The following is a 14,085-nucleotide window of genomic DNA, read 5'->3' on the forward strand; positions in this document are numbered from 1 at the left end:
GCGGAAAGCACACAAAAAGTATTATCTTACGTATAAATACGGTCCGTATTTTAAAGAGTGTTCCTATATGATGTTACATTCGTGAACAAAGAAATAATGTTTCTGATGACGAAACATATCACTCGTTTCTGTAGAAGATAGAACGTAAGCAACATTTATTTTCTTATAATTATACTTATTTTACATCAACACTTATCGACAAATATACAATATCAAATATTTAATCGTCTCACAGTGATAAGAGTTATACACACAACTAAAACCATACTTAAATATTATGTTAACTTTAATCGTGGCACAAATGGGAAATATAAATGTATTTTTGTGAAAAGAATCAAAGTTACATAAGTGCTGTCCAGCCATCTTAAAAATACTTATTTTTTAACCACTCACGTTTATTTCGATGTAAGAACAATTAATATTGTGTGTTTCGTGTGCAGAGTAAAGAATTGCATACTAACAACTGATAGCACAATATCTAAATGAACACAATAAATAATATTAGCAGCACTGACATTGTTATATCAAGAATAATAAAGCTTAATGTTATGTTATTCGTGCATTGAAGCTACTGAGTAAAGTGCATTCAGTTGAAGGTGTCCTCTAAGAAAACTACGAAAGAATGTTAAAACCATGTAAGAGCATTTGTGATGATCCTAGGTGATAGTTGCTAATTTAATACATTTTGAAGTGAAGCCTAAACGGTTCAAGAATAAATTCCGGTAGCAACAGTTTTCGAAAAAATTTAATTACATATCGAGATACAAAACACGATATATTTTTTGTTAACCAAGTCCTAGAAGAGCATACGGCCCGGAGAAACTGAAGTCTGCCTGCTGCGAAGTTAAATTAAATATAAGTAACATTTATACATTAATTACGATAATTTGGCATGACTGACGAAATTAATATAATATATCTGCCAATATGACCAACTAGTAGAAAATTAGACAGGGATTTGAACTGATGCAGAATTCAGTTCCGGTCCAAAATGTAAACTACGTGGTTTTAGAGACGATTCCATTTAACAGGATCCCATGGTGAATATAATGTATGATTTAGCTATGTACGGTACATTTACAGGACTTACTTCATTTGAACCCCCCCAAATCCGTTAATTTGTATATTGGAACACATTTCTCATGAAATGAACAGAAACACAATTTGAAATTTCTGTAAATGGTATTAGTGCACGATTATTATGAATAACTACCGCATAAATTCAATTAATTATCAGACACTAATCGAAATGACTTATTTGCAGGATTAATAAACATGTAAAGTGGAAACTTTGATCAACTGATATTAATTATCCATATAAATAATTATATTTTCATATACATTTCTACCGCAATGATTAACTCTGCCAAGCGAATACTTTTATCACAAGGCAGCATATTTTTGGATGTAGAGAGTTTAAATCGGAAAATCTGAACGAAAGAGACCACTAATACTATGGAGTAGATGAGAAGAACTACGGTGGGAGAGGTTGAGTTTGTGAGGAACGACTGACAACAGATGATGAACTTTCGGATTGAGAAAAGAAAAGTAATTTTTGAAAAGATGAGCAACTACTATCTTTTCAAGGCGTAATATGCAACATGGAGACTTAACAACTTAGATTATTTCCTCACCTGTGCGTGGACAAACGAGGGAATTTGGATTGTTTTGCTTCGCGGTTAAGAGGATTTGCTATCTTTATTAAATTCCGATACGGTTCAAACTACTTTCGTTTGATACATTTATTTTAACCTCAATGCTTATATTTCTCACTTCAAAAAAACACATTTCGTCTCTCTTACTTATCCTGTATGAAGTTTACAAGACATTTAAGCTATGGGGGTGAAAACAGTTCCCAATTGTACGTAATACTGCAAAAAATTATAAACGTTTACTATTCCATTAGTACTACTTAACACATGACAAAACAATTATCGTAAGGGATAAATTAGGATTTCTCTTCAAATCAGTCACCTTAAATGATGAACCTATACAACGTTTTTTATACGGAAATGGGAATTTGTTTGAAATTATAAGTTAAGATCTGTTCATGCTTAAGCATGGTCGTGAAAATATAAAACGTCCAGTAACTGCATGTCAAAATGCATATGTGGCATATTCTATGTTGAAAAGTGAACTAGAATTCTAGTTAATCGGCGGGAAAACACACAGAACTCACTTAGAGATTTCCAAAGAAATTTAAATAGAATACATTAATCACTGGTTAAAGCAAGGCAAGATTAGAAAAAACAGAAGGAGGAAAAGATAACAAGGAAGAAACTGAAAGTCATGGAAGGTAATCTGAAGCGATAATATTGAAAGAAATGAGAACAGTGGAATTAAATTGAATAAAACAAAACCAACATTTCAATTCTATGCAGAATTACATTCTTGCATGCTGTCTAAGGACAAGTAAAATATGCCAACATCAGAAATACTAAAATGCGTAAGAAAGTAAAAAATCTGGTAATTTTATTTTGAGCGCAAGTACCTGCTCCCCACCACATTTGTGTCTGTAATTTTTCTTATAAATACAGCAACACCACTTAAAGGAACGTAACAAATATTTTATATAAAAGTTACCTACTCTCCTGCCCGTTGCCCAGAGGGATGGTTTCGCCCCCTTCGCGACGCCAGGTGATGCTGGGCTGGGGTGAGCCCGTCGCGGCGCATCGGAGCGTCACGTTTGTCCCCTCCCGCACGACCATGTCCGTGCTGGTCGGGTAGTCCAAGATGTCCGGTGGAACTGCAATCAGAACAAGGCAACCGCGTACTCTTAAAACCTTGCATACCGTGTAATGTACTGGAATATAAAATATGCATACAAACAAAACTCTTCACACTATAAAGGACACTAATAGCTAAGTACCCAATATAACTCCTGTGCAACCAACAACCACTGAAGTGTTACTAAATATGGTTTTGTAAAGAACTTAACATTTTTCTCTGTTAAAAAACAATCTCTTGATTTATATTATATGAATTAACTTGTCTTTTTGCCACTGATGATGACCTCTTGAGGTCGAAACACGTTTGATATTAGTGTCCTTTATAGTGTAAACAGTTTTGTTTGTATTCATATTTTATATACAACCGCGTACGTCAATTCTCGTGCAATACCCTCCATCCTATCCAATACAGGTCTCATTTCACTGGACTAAATTTTGAAAGTACCTTAAACCGTTACTTCATACACGTGGAGGCATTTCACATTCGACATTTATACACTGAAATCTATACACCTATTATTATAAAGTCAGTGTTTCTGTCGGTCTTTGGATCTTGAGTTTATACGCCGTGATTATGATGATTACCACTATCTTCAGGGTAAAAGTGCGTCGGGATCGGTATGTTAGACTTTTACATTTGCCGAGAACGACCAGTAGAAATAGAAATAAAATTAAGATACAGAAGATGGCATTGGTACCGTAAAACTGCATTTCCCATATATAGACAGTAAGACGACACTGAGAAGACCAAATAGCTGAGGGACGAATTAACAGTGAGAGGTATAAAGAGGAGGGAAATTAGGCGGTCCACAGGTAACGATTAGATAGCTTAAAATCCCGACGGAAATAAATCTTTACTTAATTAAGTACCTCAAATTTAAGATAATTCTGTGCCTGTTTGATCCGAAGTCTCACCTACAGAAGTGCTGGATAAGAACCGTTGTGTCGTGCCTCGGCATAATCCACGAAGCAGACACTATGTGACGGAATAATTGAAAATAATGGAAAAGAAGTGACACCCAATCCTTTAGAACTTATATTTAGTCATAGTGACTGCGTGGTCTGAGACGTGGGCCTTGTGCCGCTTGGCCACTGGGACCGTGGGTTCGAATCCCACTCAAGCCATGGATGTTTGTCCGCGTTTCTCTGTCCTGTGTACAGGTAGAGGCCTTGCGACGGGCTGATCACTCGTCCAAGGAGTCCTACCGAATGTCTTAGATCAAGCCAACGAAATTTGGGACCCGCAGATGCTCAAGGCACTGAAGACGGTTCGCGTAAGTATCCTAAGTAAGTATTTAGTTGAAGATTTCTGGGATGAATATCGCCCTGATGACGGAGGCAGTATGACCTCTGAAACGTTGGTAAACATCGACCAGACTACACAGCGCAACAACCCAGAAGACAGAAATCTTCATACTCTGATGACGGAGTAAGTATGACCTCTGAAACGTTGGTTAACATCGACCAGACCACACAGAGCAACAACCCAGAAGACGGAAATCTTCATACTCACCGCTGTGAGAACCTCAAGTCTTACAAGTATTTAGTTATAAATACGAACAAGTCAGCGCCTATTGTAACACTTTAACTCTTCCTCTTAACTACGACATCCAACGGCCAAATTATAGGTCATATAACAGTATTCAAATACCAGTATCGAAATTCGATCCAGATGTTCTCGAAATGTTTTTCCTGGTGTAAATTTATCAGAGAAAATATATTAACGGAAACAATTAAGAATCTAAGTTGCTATCAAATATAAACGTTGTATTTTCTTACGTAAGTATAAAAATCTGTTCTATATACGCATTGAAACAGAATTTAACGTGTAAGCGAAGGAATCCTACAGCACTATCTAGAAACAACAGGTGATTCCCATCACGAGGATGGCCTGTATTTCTGTCAACAAAATAAAATTGTCTCATCAAACAAGAAAGTGTTGTGTCACAGTTCAAATTAAATATTGTATGCTTCCTCGTATCTCATACATCTAATGTTAGTGAGCAGTCGCTAATTCGCAAACAAATAAATATTTTTATTCTAAGTAGAAGTTGAGTTTCTCACTTCGAAGAGTACAAACACGTCTGTCTTCTAAGTTGTAGCGCCATGATGTGGTGTGGTAGAAATTTACCATAGTTTCAGTGGTCTTTGCATCCTCCATCATCAGACCGATGTGTGTGACTCACTTCTTCACCATCACCAACATCTTGCCCTCTTCTGATTACAAGAATTAAATCAGTCTTTCTGTCTGACATGTTGCATTACTGTTCTGAGCTAACAATGCCACTGTTGCGTGTTCCAAAATAATCTCAGTTTTAATTTCTATAAAAAATTGATTCAGCGACTGTCTTATTTGTTTGTTCCAAAAATTATTTTGAGCCACGCGGGTTACCTTTTCTATAGACAGACAGACCAATGATGTTATTCGCTCATGCTAGAGCATAAAGAACGTCTGAAAACAAACAAAGGAACAGCTAAAAATGTTTGAATACAATGATGGAAAACGAATCTGAAATTTGTTGGGTCGTAAGCCTTACGTCGCTGTTCTTTGAGAATCGGTAATCATCTAAGCAACCTTCTGACGTCGGTGCACGTGATTTGGAGTCAAGAACACGTTTGAAACATCAGTATACTTCGAAGATAAAAGCTTTCGTCTCTTTTGATACTTGTTGCACAAATTCCCTAGTATCTGCATTACATTTATGATAAATTATTATGTGCGACTACTCTGAGAAAGGTATCTCCATTACTCTTACATGTTTTATTTAGCGTTCAACGGACAGATCCATTTAAAAAATTTGCAAACTACTGTTTACGACCGTTGAAATTGTAGAAATTCTGAACTAGTGTTCACAAGGTAGGCCTATAGTGTATCAGTCAAATATGGCGGGAATTCTGGCCATTGTGTCGTGAATTTTTAGATACAATCAGAGATTAGATAATTTATAATCGACTTAATTACGATTTATTCAAAGTATTCCACATTTGCAGTTAAAAACAACGTTCTTGAATTTGATGTTGAATTAATGAAATATCTGCTGTTAACGTAACATATAAATAATTGTAGAATGGCTATTTTTACATTACGGTGGTGATTTCGAAAGTATATTATTACGCATTAAAATTCTTATACAGGAATCTCAAACGTCGATAGCAGTATTTTCGGTTATGTTTTTGATGGGTCTGAATAAAAAGAAGACGATCACTGACAGATTTTCATCGCCATGAGAACCTCAAACCACATACATAACTCATTAATGTTTCTATACGAGAACTCAAATATATTGAAACAAGGTTCTTAATAAACAGCGAAGTAGTTCAGAAATTTATGTACACTGTATTGTAAAAGTGTTAAGAAGGAAAAAATTGTTTTCAGAAAAGGAAACTTAATCCCTTCTTTACCAGCTTAAATATAGGCTGAAGGAGATAGGGCGTTGAATATCAAATGGCCGACCAGAGACTAGAAAATTTTTACGGGTTTGAGATTACCTCGAACCCAATGTGACTTAATCCTTGCTTTCTCGTGTGGTGGTGTAGGCATTAAATGTCCTCATGGAAGCAATGTTATGCAACATGAGAAGTATTTTCCACATATTTGCATGTTGTTATCCCTACAAAGTTAAGCTACAGAGAAGTGGTATAGCATATAGTGATGTCAAATGTACTGAAAATGAGCCCTGGCTACAAACTACCTTCCCTCTCAATTCTTTAACCTTCTACCAACAAACCCTTTCTTTTAATCTCCCACAAAGGCAGGGGATGCAGAGTGTATTTGAAAGGGTTCTTGCGTGTCAAAATAGAAGCTAATTTACCACACCCACAGAATAACTCGTTTGTATACATCGTCTTCTCTTACCTTAAAAAAGGTTTTAGCGTGGTCTGGGGTGACAAGTAGTCAGTGCAATGTTTAAATCAGGTCATTTACCCGTCTTCCTATATTACCATCCATCATTGCAGTTAAAAATATAAATGTGGTACTGTTGATTTCCAAAAAAACACCTCCGTTAGTGTAAAATGATTTAACAAGGATTCAGTATTGTAGAACAGAATTATTTTTGGTGCTACTGGAAAGAAACTTAATGACAACCTATAGGATTAAAGTGAAAACCAGATGAATTTTACTTTAAAACTGGTGAAAAACATTTTTTCTCTATTATATAATCTGGATTTAAAAGTCAGTAGCCTATGGTTTATACTACAGCAAAATTGTATTTGGGCTTAATACACACGTATATTAATTTATGATTTATGTAATGTGCTTTACGGATTTGCAAAAGGATTTACATTCCTTGCAGGTGCTCAATAGTGTCACACGCCTGCTCCTTTTATGCAGTATTTTTATAATTCATGACAAATTTCTACTGCTAAAATTTTATACAGTATTTACAGAACTAATCTGTTTTATGACACTGCATATTCCCAGGGCTCAAGGAAATTTAGCTGTTGCTTCCAGAACTATTACAGTTATATTCTGAATACCTCTGTGCTGAAAAAGTGATTTCTCTCCGCGGTTCTGACTTATAAGTTAACTTATTGTTGTAACTGACTTTCAAAACAAAGAATAGTCATTAATACTAAGAATATCACACAAAGACATGTAATATATTTGGTAAGTTCTGCCCAAATTACCTTTATATTCTAAGTTATTCTATAATATCGACTTTGAGAGATGATATTATAAATGTTAGTTTTGTAATCTTCTTCAATTCGAACTGGTAAACGCCAGGAGAGATATTTATAAAATATATTACAAACAAATTCCTTGACTTGTCTTAATATACTAACCTAAAATATAGTTCTGCTTTTAATTCGATTCTGTAGAATCCTAATAGCATGTGACTGAGTTTAACATCGTTGAAGCATTCAAAGCGTAAATGGCGAGTCAATAAACTATAAACGAATGTTTTTATACGGTATGAACAGATATTCTTATAATTAAACTTTTGTGAGGGCTTAAGGGCATAATTAATTAAATATAAAATCCTTTTAATTTGAAGAGCGTATTATTTCCAACAGCTTTCTTGGAATGAGAAACAGACGATTTGGGCTAGCACTGCAGATATTTGATAAACAAAATGTTTTAGGTCTAAAGATGTTCCTTGCTGTTGGAAATAAGGCTGTTGCCAACATATAAAATGTGTGCCTATTATGTCCTGTCTCAGATTCAGAATAAGAAACTCCATTCTTTGATCTACAGTGATTTGGTTACAGATATAATTATTGTAGAAACTCATCGGCATTCCTAAAATACGGGGGAAAAGGAGACTATCCAACCTCTTTCTTAATTATAGAGTTAATGCAAATATGTGCGGTATCATGATTTATCTCTCAAAATTAAGAAATTTCAATTTAGAAAATTTTAAGCATAATTTAAAGCACACGAAATATAACGACGTCATGATGTAATCTAATGAATGAGAATAAAGTCTTTAAGGTAAGATGTTATAAATAAGCCTACATATCAGTACGAGAGCTATGTAAGGCTGTGCATCAAAACACACGAGCCTACACTTTCGTATATGAACAGTTTTAATAGATTTTTAAAAGCGTTCCTAAACGAAAATTTCAAGTAAAAAGAACATAGTATGACCAATAACACTATCATGTTTGCGAGGAAAACAAGAAGAATTTTATGCTTGAAGACTCTAATCGACCCTTTCCTGCTTAACACTTTGAAAATGTCAAAAAAAAAAAACCACACAAAATATAACATAATTTATTAGACCGTAACAAAATCTTCTTCGACTTTTGTTCACGCAACAAGTAGCGTCCAAAGATAGGTCCTTCGAAAGATTTAGAGCAGCTGCCATTTTGTAGAAATGACAGCCTCATTTCTATGCCTTCTACGACCAGACAAAGGTGCTGTGAAACCATTGCATTTTGGTGTTAATCTTACCACAGCTGTAAAAAAGTACCAGCCACGTGTAAAATGATAGGATTGAAAAAAGCGCACATAAACAAACATCGTGGTATTAAAAGTGTCGTCAAAATGTTAGAGCCAAAGCTTGTCTATGTTTCAACATTGCTCTCTCTAAAACTGCTTATAAATGCAAATGTATCCAATTTTGCGTGTATCTCCTTTCTTTTGACTTCATACATACATTCCCAACAGGATTCTCTTTTAATCTCAGAAAGATCATTATCAATTTTTATTTATATCACAAGTTTGAATTTACAGAAACACGCATTTATCTGAGGCGATTAATGTTACTAGGTCTCCTTCTCTTGGCTCTTCCCATCAAGATGATCAAAGCACATGGAAACACCGGAGGGTACGTCCCCCTGAACACACCACAGTCTCCATCACGGAGAATATTGAGCTCAGTTCACAATACGCTTAGCGTAATGAACCAGCCAAAAGTAATAAAATACATTAAAATAAAGGGATGAAAAGTTCTAAGTGTACTTTATTTAAATGGTAAACACAAATTAACTGTTATTAACACAAAATCTACCTTTATCACCGTAATTTTTCCCAGTTTTCTGGAGGTATAATACGAACATTACTAGGGAAATTCCAAAAGCAAGAATTTTAACATTCTAGCCAAGCAGTGATAGCTATGCCTGGAATTGATTACATGGAACAGAATCCTCCTTGAGAACCTAACAGTACGTTAGGCTAGTCAAGACGTTTCGTGTCTTTTATGGATTTCGAATGTTCGTTACCGTGGTCACAAGAACACGCCATCGATCCGTGCTCCAGTCAAATAAATCAAATTCGTACTATCCAATTCAAATTACGGAAATAACATAAAAATATTATACTCCCATTTACGCCTAGGTCTTTTCCTTCAGCCATTCCTGGATCCAAAATTGTATGCTTTAACTAAAGAAACAAATACTATTAGGATAGCAAAAAAAACAGGAATGGATATGGAAGGAAGCGGTTGTTCAGTTTATAGTCAGCTGCTACTTCGCCATTTAACTGGTTGGGGCTTAAGATCCCAGGCACTGCAGGACCTCCATAAGCGAATCATGAGTGTTAACTGGAAGATGACGCGCGTTGTAATAATAATATAAGAGAACTAGTAAAAACATTTATCAGTGCAATAAAACAGGTGATAAGAACATTTTAGAAAAACGCCTATAAACCGAATCCCAAAGACGGAAGAACACAAAACGTGGGACAGTAATATGGACGGCAACCGTAAGAGGTCGAGATACCAATCAGTTAAGCTGACGACACTAATATACATATAATACTTAAGAGAAAGGACTTTAGCCATATCATAACAGAGTAGAACGTCCCGTTCCCATCGTTATATATTGCAAAGCAAGAGCGTGTGTTTTATATTCCTTGACGCCCTACGAATTTAAGTCTGAAGTATGCAAGGCTGGGATGAGGTAATAGGAATTTGAAATGGTGCATACACTCAGCTGTGTGCACACGTGTGCGCCCTGGCGTCATCTTGAATAATGTACACTGTAGAAATCTTCGTCGGCAGCTCCTCCGACACAATTTTTTCTAAAAGAAATATCAGCCAGCATGACCAGTATTGACATCCCAATCTGCGTGGCCTAATAATTTCTGTAGACGATGGGGACTGTTCATCCAACTGCAGCCGTTTGTTTAGTCAATTCGTTACATCGCGACTGTCTAACTATAAATCTTCATAACCCAATTACCGGAAAAGTTTAATCCTGCGTTTTAATAAATTCACATAAATAAAGCAGCTTCATATCCGTAAAGTGATAGCCAGCAGATGTAAACTGAACTGTCCTGTCCTGTCCGTGTCATCTGTATTAATTAATGAAATTTCTGTGGATACAAAACTCAGTTAAATGAATCTGTAGAGAGTAAAGTACATTCTCAATTATTATTTTACACATAAAAACTTGCAGTGCGGTGTGTGTAGCTTATACACAGGGCTGAAATTCCGCCGGCAGTGTGATACGTAATCAAACTGAAGGCATAAGTTGGAATAGTCGAAGTCGTTCCAGAAATATATTTCTTGTTCCCAAAAATAGGCTCACAGCAAATTAAATATATATTTCGCTGGAAGATAAATGCATTCCTCCAACAGCTGGTAATTACTCATGTGGTATTAAAGTTCATTTTATGGAACTAAACATGTTCATTTCCATTTTAACAAAACACATTCAAGAGACGTTTTAATCCCATATACATATTAATTGAATTGAATTGAATTGAATTTTTATAACTACGTCTCTAACGATGATTTTAATATTATCGTAATACTTTGGTCTAATTTTTGAGAGTTTTCCTAACTTTAGATTTCCCAGCACAAATTTTGTAGCCTAGCAGTTCTTTAAAAACTTCAGATCATACGTCACTAAGCAGTTCTTGATTACTCGGCACGTGTAGTGAAATGCAAAAATCTCTAAGCTATGCAGAAGAGATAAAATACATAATTGTCGGTGTTACTGTGAATGTGGTAAGATTTATTTATTACAAAATTAAATTTTATCCGTTTTTGACACTTCCCTAATTACTGAAGCAATTTAAAATCTGTGTTTAAGTTACACACGCATTATTGAGCTCAAGAACATTGCATAGCCCAAACTAAGCAACAAGACATTCAGTTACTTTTTGTTTCTTATTTCGCGATTTTGAATGAGTCTTTGATTTGCTATGTTGCTGTTTGTCTTTATTGTAAATAAGGACATTACTAAGATATTTAACATTCATTACGTTGTATACCAAAAGTAAATAACTATGAAACACAAAATTAATAATTTTCAAAGGGAGAAATTTATAATTTGAAGTTTAAGAAAGTATTTTATTACCTACCCGAATTAGAATGAGAATGAAAAATTTACTAATCCTTTCTACAGATGATGCCCTTGTCGTAAAAACATACTTCACGAATTATACACAGCTATTCTGCCCACATTTGTAGTGCAAAGTAATAAAGTAGACTGAGAAGAACAAGGAATATCACGCGTATTATGGAAACAAGAGCTGCAAACAAATTTGTTGGAAAAGTTCGTGGAAAGAGCACGAAAGTTAGGATACTAATATTTTTAATAATCATACACGTATAGTCACTGGTAATAGTCTATATATCCCGCAAATTAGGTAATACCAGTGCTAAAGCTGGTTGAAGTAACCATTACCATTACGATTACGTATGAGACCGAGGGATTCCCCAGCCAGACATTTCCGCGTGCAGATCTTCGTGTAAATAATCCGTTAATGTCTGATTTTAACCAAAATTGGAATGTACGAGTATTTGAAAATTTTAGTGAAACTTCAACTTCCCAACATAAAATTTAACGAAAATCCATACATAATTTCTCGATTTATTCATGCGTGCAGCTTTCCAAACGTGCCTAAAATGGTGGATTATGAGTGTAAAATTCGACAGGTACTGGGAAGGACATGATTGCAGTTTCTTTGAAAAGGAGATCTTGGCATTTGCTTGGAGTGATAGACGGTAATCACGAGAGCCCTATAACTACGTCTACTCCGACATTCGATCCACATACTTCCCTAATCAGAGTTAAGTTTTGTTCACATTCCACAAACCTCCTGCATTGTAACCGTTGGAACAATAAGAAAAATAACCTAGGGGTCTATTACAGCTGATTAGAAACTTACACTAAGTATGCTTTGAACCCGTCTTTACTGTACATCTGGTTGGGAGAGCATAAGATGGATGGGACCAGCACAAAGCAGTCCACATCATGCTCAGAGCTCATCTTTACTGCCATCGCATCGCTGAATCTCAAAAGCCCATTCGGCTGCGCTCAGCCAAGACTGAACTGACTCGAGCAACGGCTAGGAATTACTGACTGGACTAAGGACGCTGTGTACATTTACACAGTTGTAACTTCGAGGTAATGGAATTGTCCATCCATATAATGCGTGGGCCTATTTCGGTCACCTGACCTCAATGTTTCGTACCGAAGAGCCAAGGTTACTTGCCAATCGGTATTCAAGTTCTCTATGAGAAATTTAATAAACAATATAGTACAGTTACTTAAAAATGAATTAAATATGTTAATATTTTGTTTGAATATTCAAACTGAAGGGGAGAATCTAGTACGGAATGCATGATATTGCATAATTAAGAACTAATTTTATAAAGCAGATTCATTATTCAGAAGCTAATAGTCGCTTAGTAATTAAAAAGTTAACAAATTTTATGGAACCGAAAGTTTCAATATTGCGTTCAGAAATTCCCACCACGTATCGCTGACAACTCACGTGAACCTTGTCCACACCCTAAAAATCATATTTATTTAAGATAGTTTTAATATTATTATTCCACGTCCTAGGTGTCCCAAGTGTTACCTGGCCTATAATTTTAAGACTCAGAAGCGTTTTATGCATTACGCGTAAGTTCAATTGTTTATCAGAAAATCGCAGCAATTAAAGCGAACAAAAAATTCTTCATTGATTTTAAAGAAGGCTGAAATCATATTTTTTTATTCTGTTCACTTATTAGTATATTACAATATAATTTTAAAGCATATATTAATGAACTTATTTATGTATATATAGGACCTATATAGACGCCACGGTGGTCTAGCGGTTAGAACGCTAGCCTTGTAATCCTGGGGTCTCGGGTTCGATTCCCGGCGGTGCCCGAATTTTTAACTTGTGTTGGGCAAGGCCGTGGTCTAGGCAACACGGAGTTTTCCTCCGTGGCATCCCAACAATTACTCCATTCACACACAGAAGAAGGCAATGGCAAACCACTTCTGGATCATCTGCCAAGAACGTATATGAACAGGTCCCAGTCCGAGAAAAGGATGGAAGGATCCTGTTCATATGGACCTGTCGTCAGACAGAACACTAAATAATAATAATAAGGACCTATATAGATAATTTCTTAGTATATGTGAAAATTTTAATAACACATAGTTTATTCATTCAGTATAAACTTTCAATTTCAAGCTCATTTGAATAAATATTTTTTAATTTAATATTTTTAAATAGAATAGAAAAGTTAATTGCACTCATAATTGTTCAGCTTAGTAAAGAGCAGGATATTCATACAACGTAAGGCAAACAAGTTTTGTCCTATATTATTAATTTCACCATTCTTACATAAGAAACTGAATAATGAACCAATTCACGCGCATTGGCATTTAGTTATTTCAAGTCATAATCAGAACTTACAGTGACATGCTTCGGGCCAAAGCTGTCGTTCTCATGATAAGTCTAACTTATCTATTTTGTCGTTTGAATGTTATAGTGCTACAAATGATAAAATATAATGTAATATGCTTTAATATGTGTAATAAGATACATATGCATAAAGCTAAATTTCTAATCCGTTGAACTGTGGTATGTGTTATGACTGTATATGCCCAAGATTCGTGGGGGACATCATAAAATACTCCATCATGGCGGAAATACAACAACACCAATTATAGATTTTATCCG

The 14,085-nt window shown here is 35.3% G+C and overlaps 1 protein-coding gene across 7 annotated transcripts in view; it reads right to left on the reverse strand.

The window, feature by feature from the left end:
- LOC110831813 (neurotrimin) overlaps positions 1-14,085 on the reverse strand; it is a 478,509-nt gene that overhangs the window by 36,718 nt on the left and 427,706 nt on the right. For all 7 annotated transcript variants that reach the window (XM_022068236.2, XM_022068235.2, XM_022068242.2 and 4 more), the window contains one exon: positions 2,588-2,746. In XM_022068236.2, the coding sequence (XP_021923928.2) occupies positions 2,588-2,746 (159 nt within the window). The remainder of the gene's footprint in view (positions 1-2,587; positions 2,747-14,085) is intronic.

This window comes from Zootermopsis nevadensis, unplaced genomic scaffold (genome assembly GCF_977971745.1).
Source record: "Zootermopsis nevadensis isolate Lab colony 2312 unplaced genomic scaffold, Znev_1.0 Znev_ptg000030l, whole genome shotgun sequence".
Classification (NCBI taxonomy): domain Eukaryota; kingdom Metazoa; phylum Arthropoda; class Insecta; order Blattodea; family Termopsidae; genus Zootermopsis; species Zootermopsis nevadensis.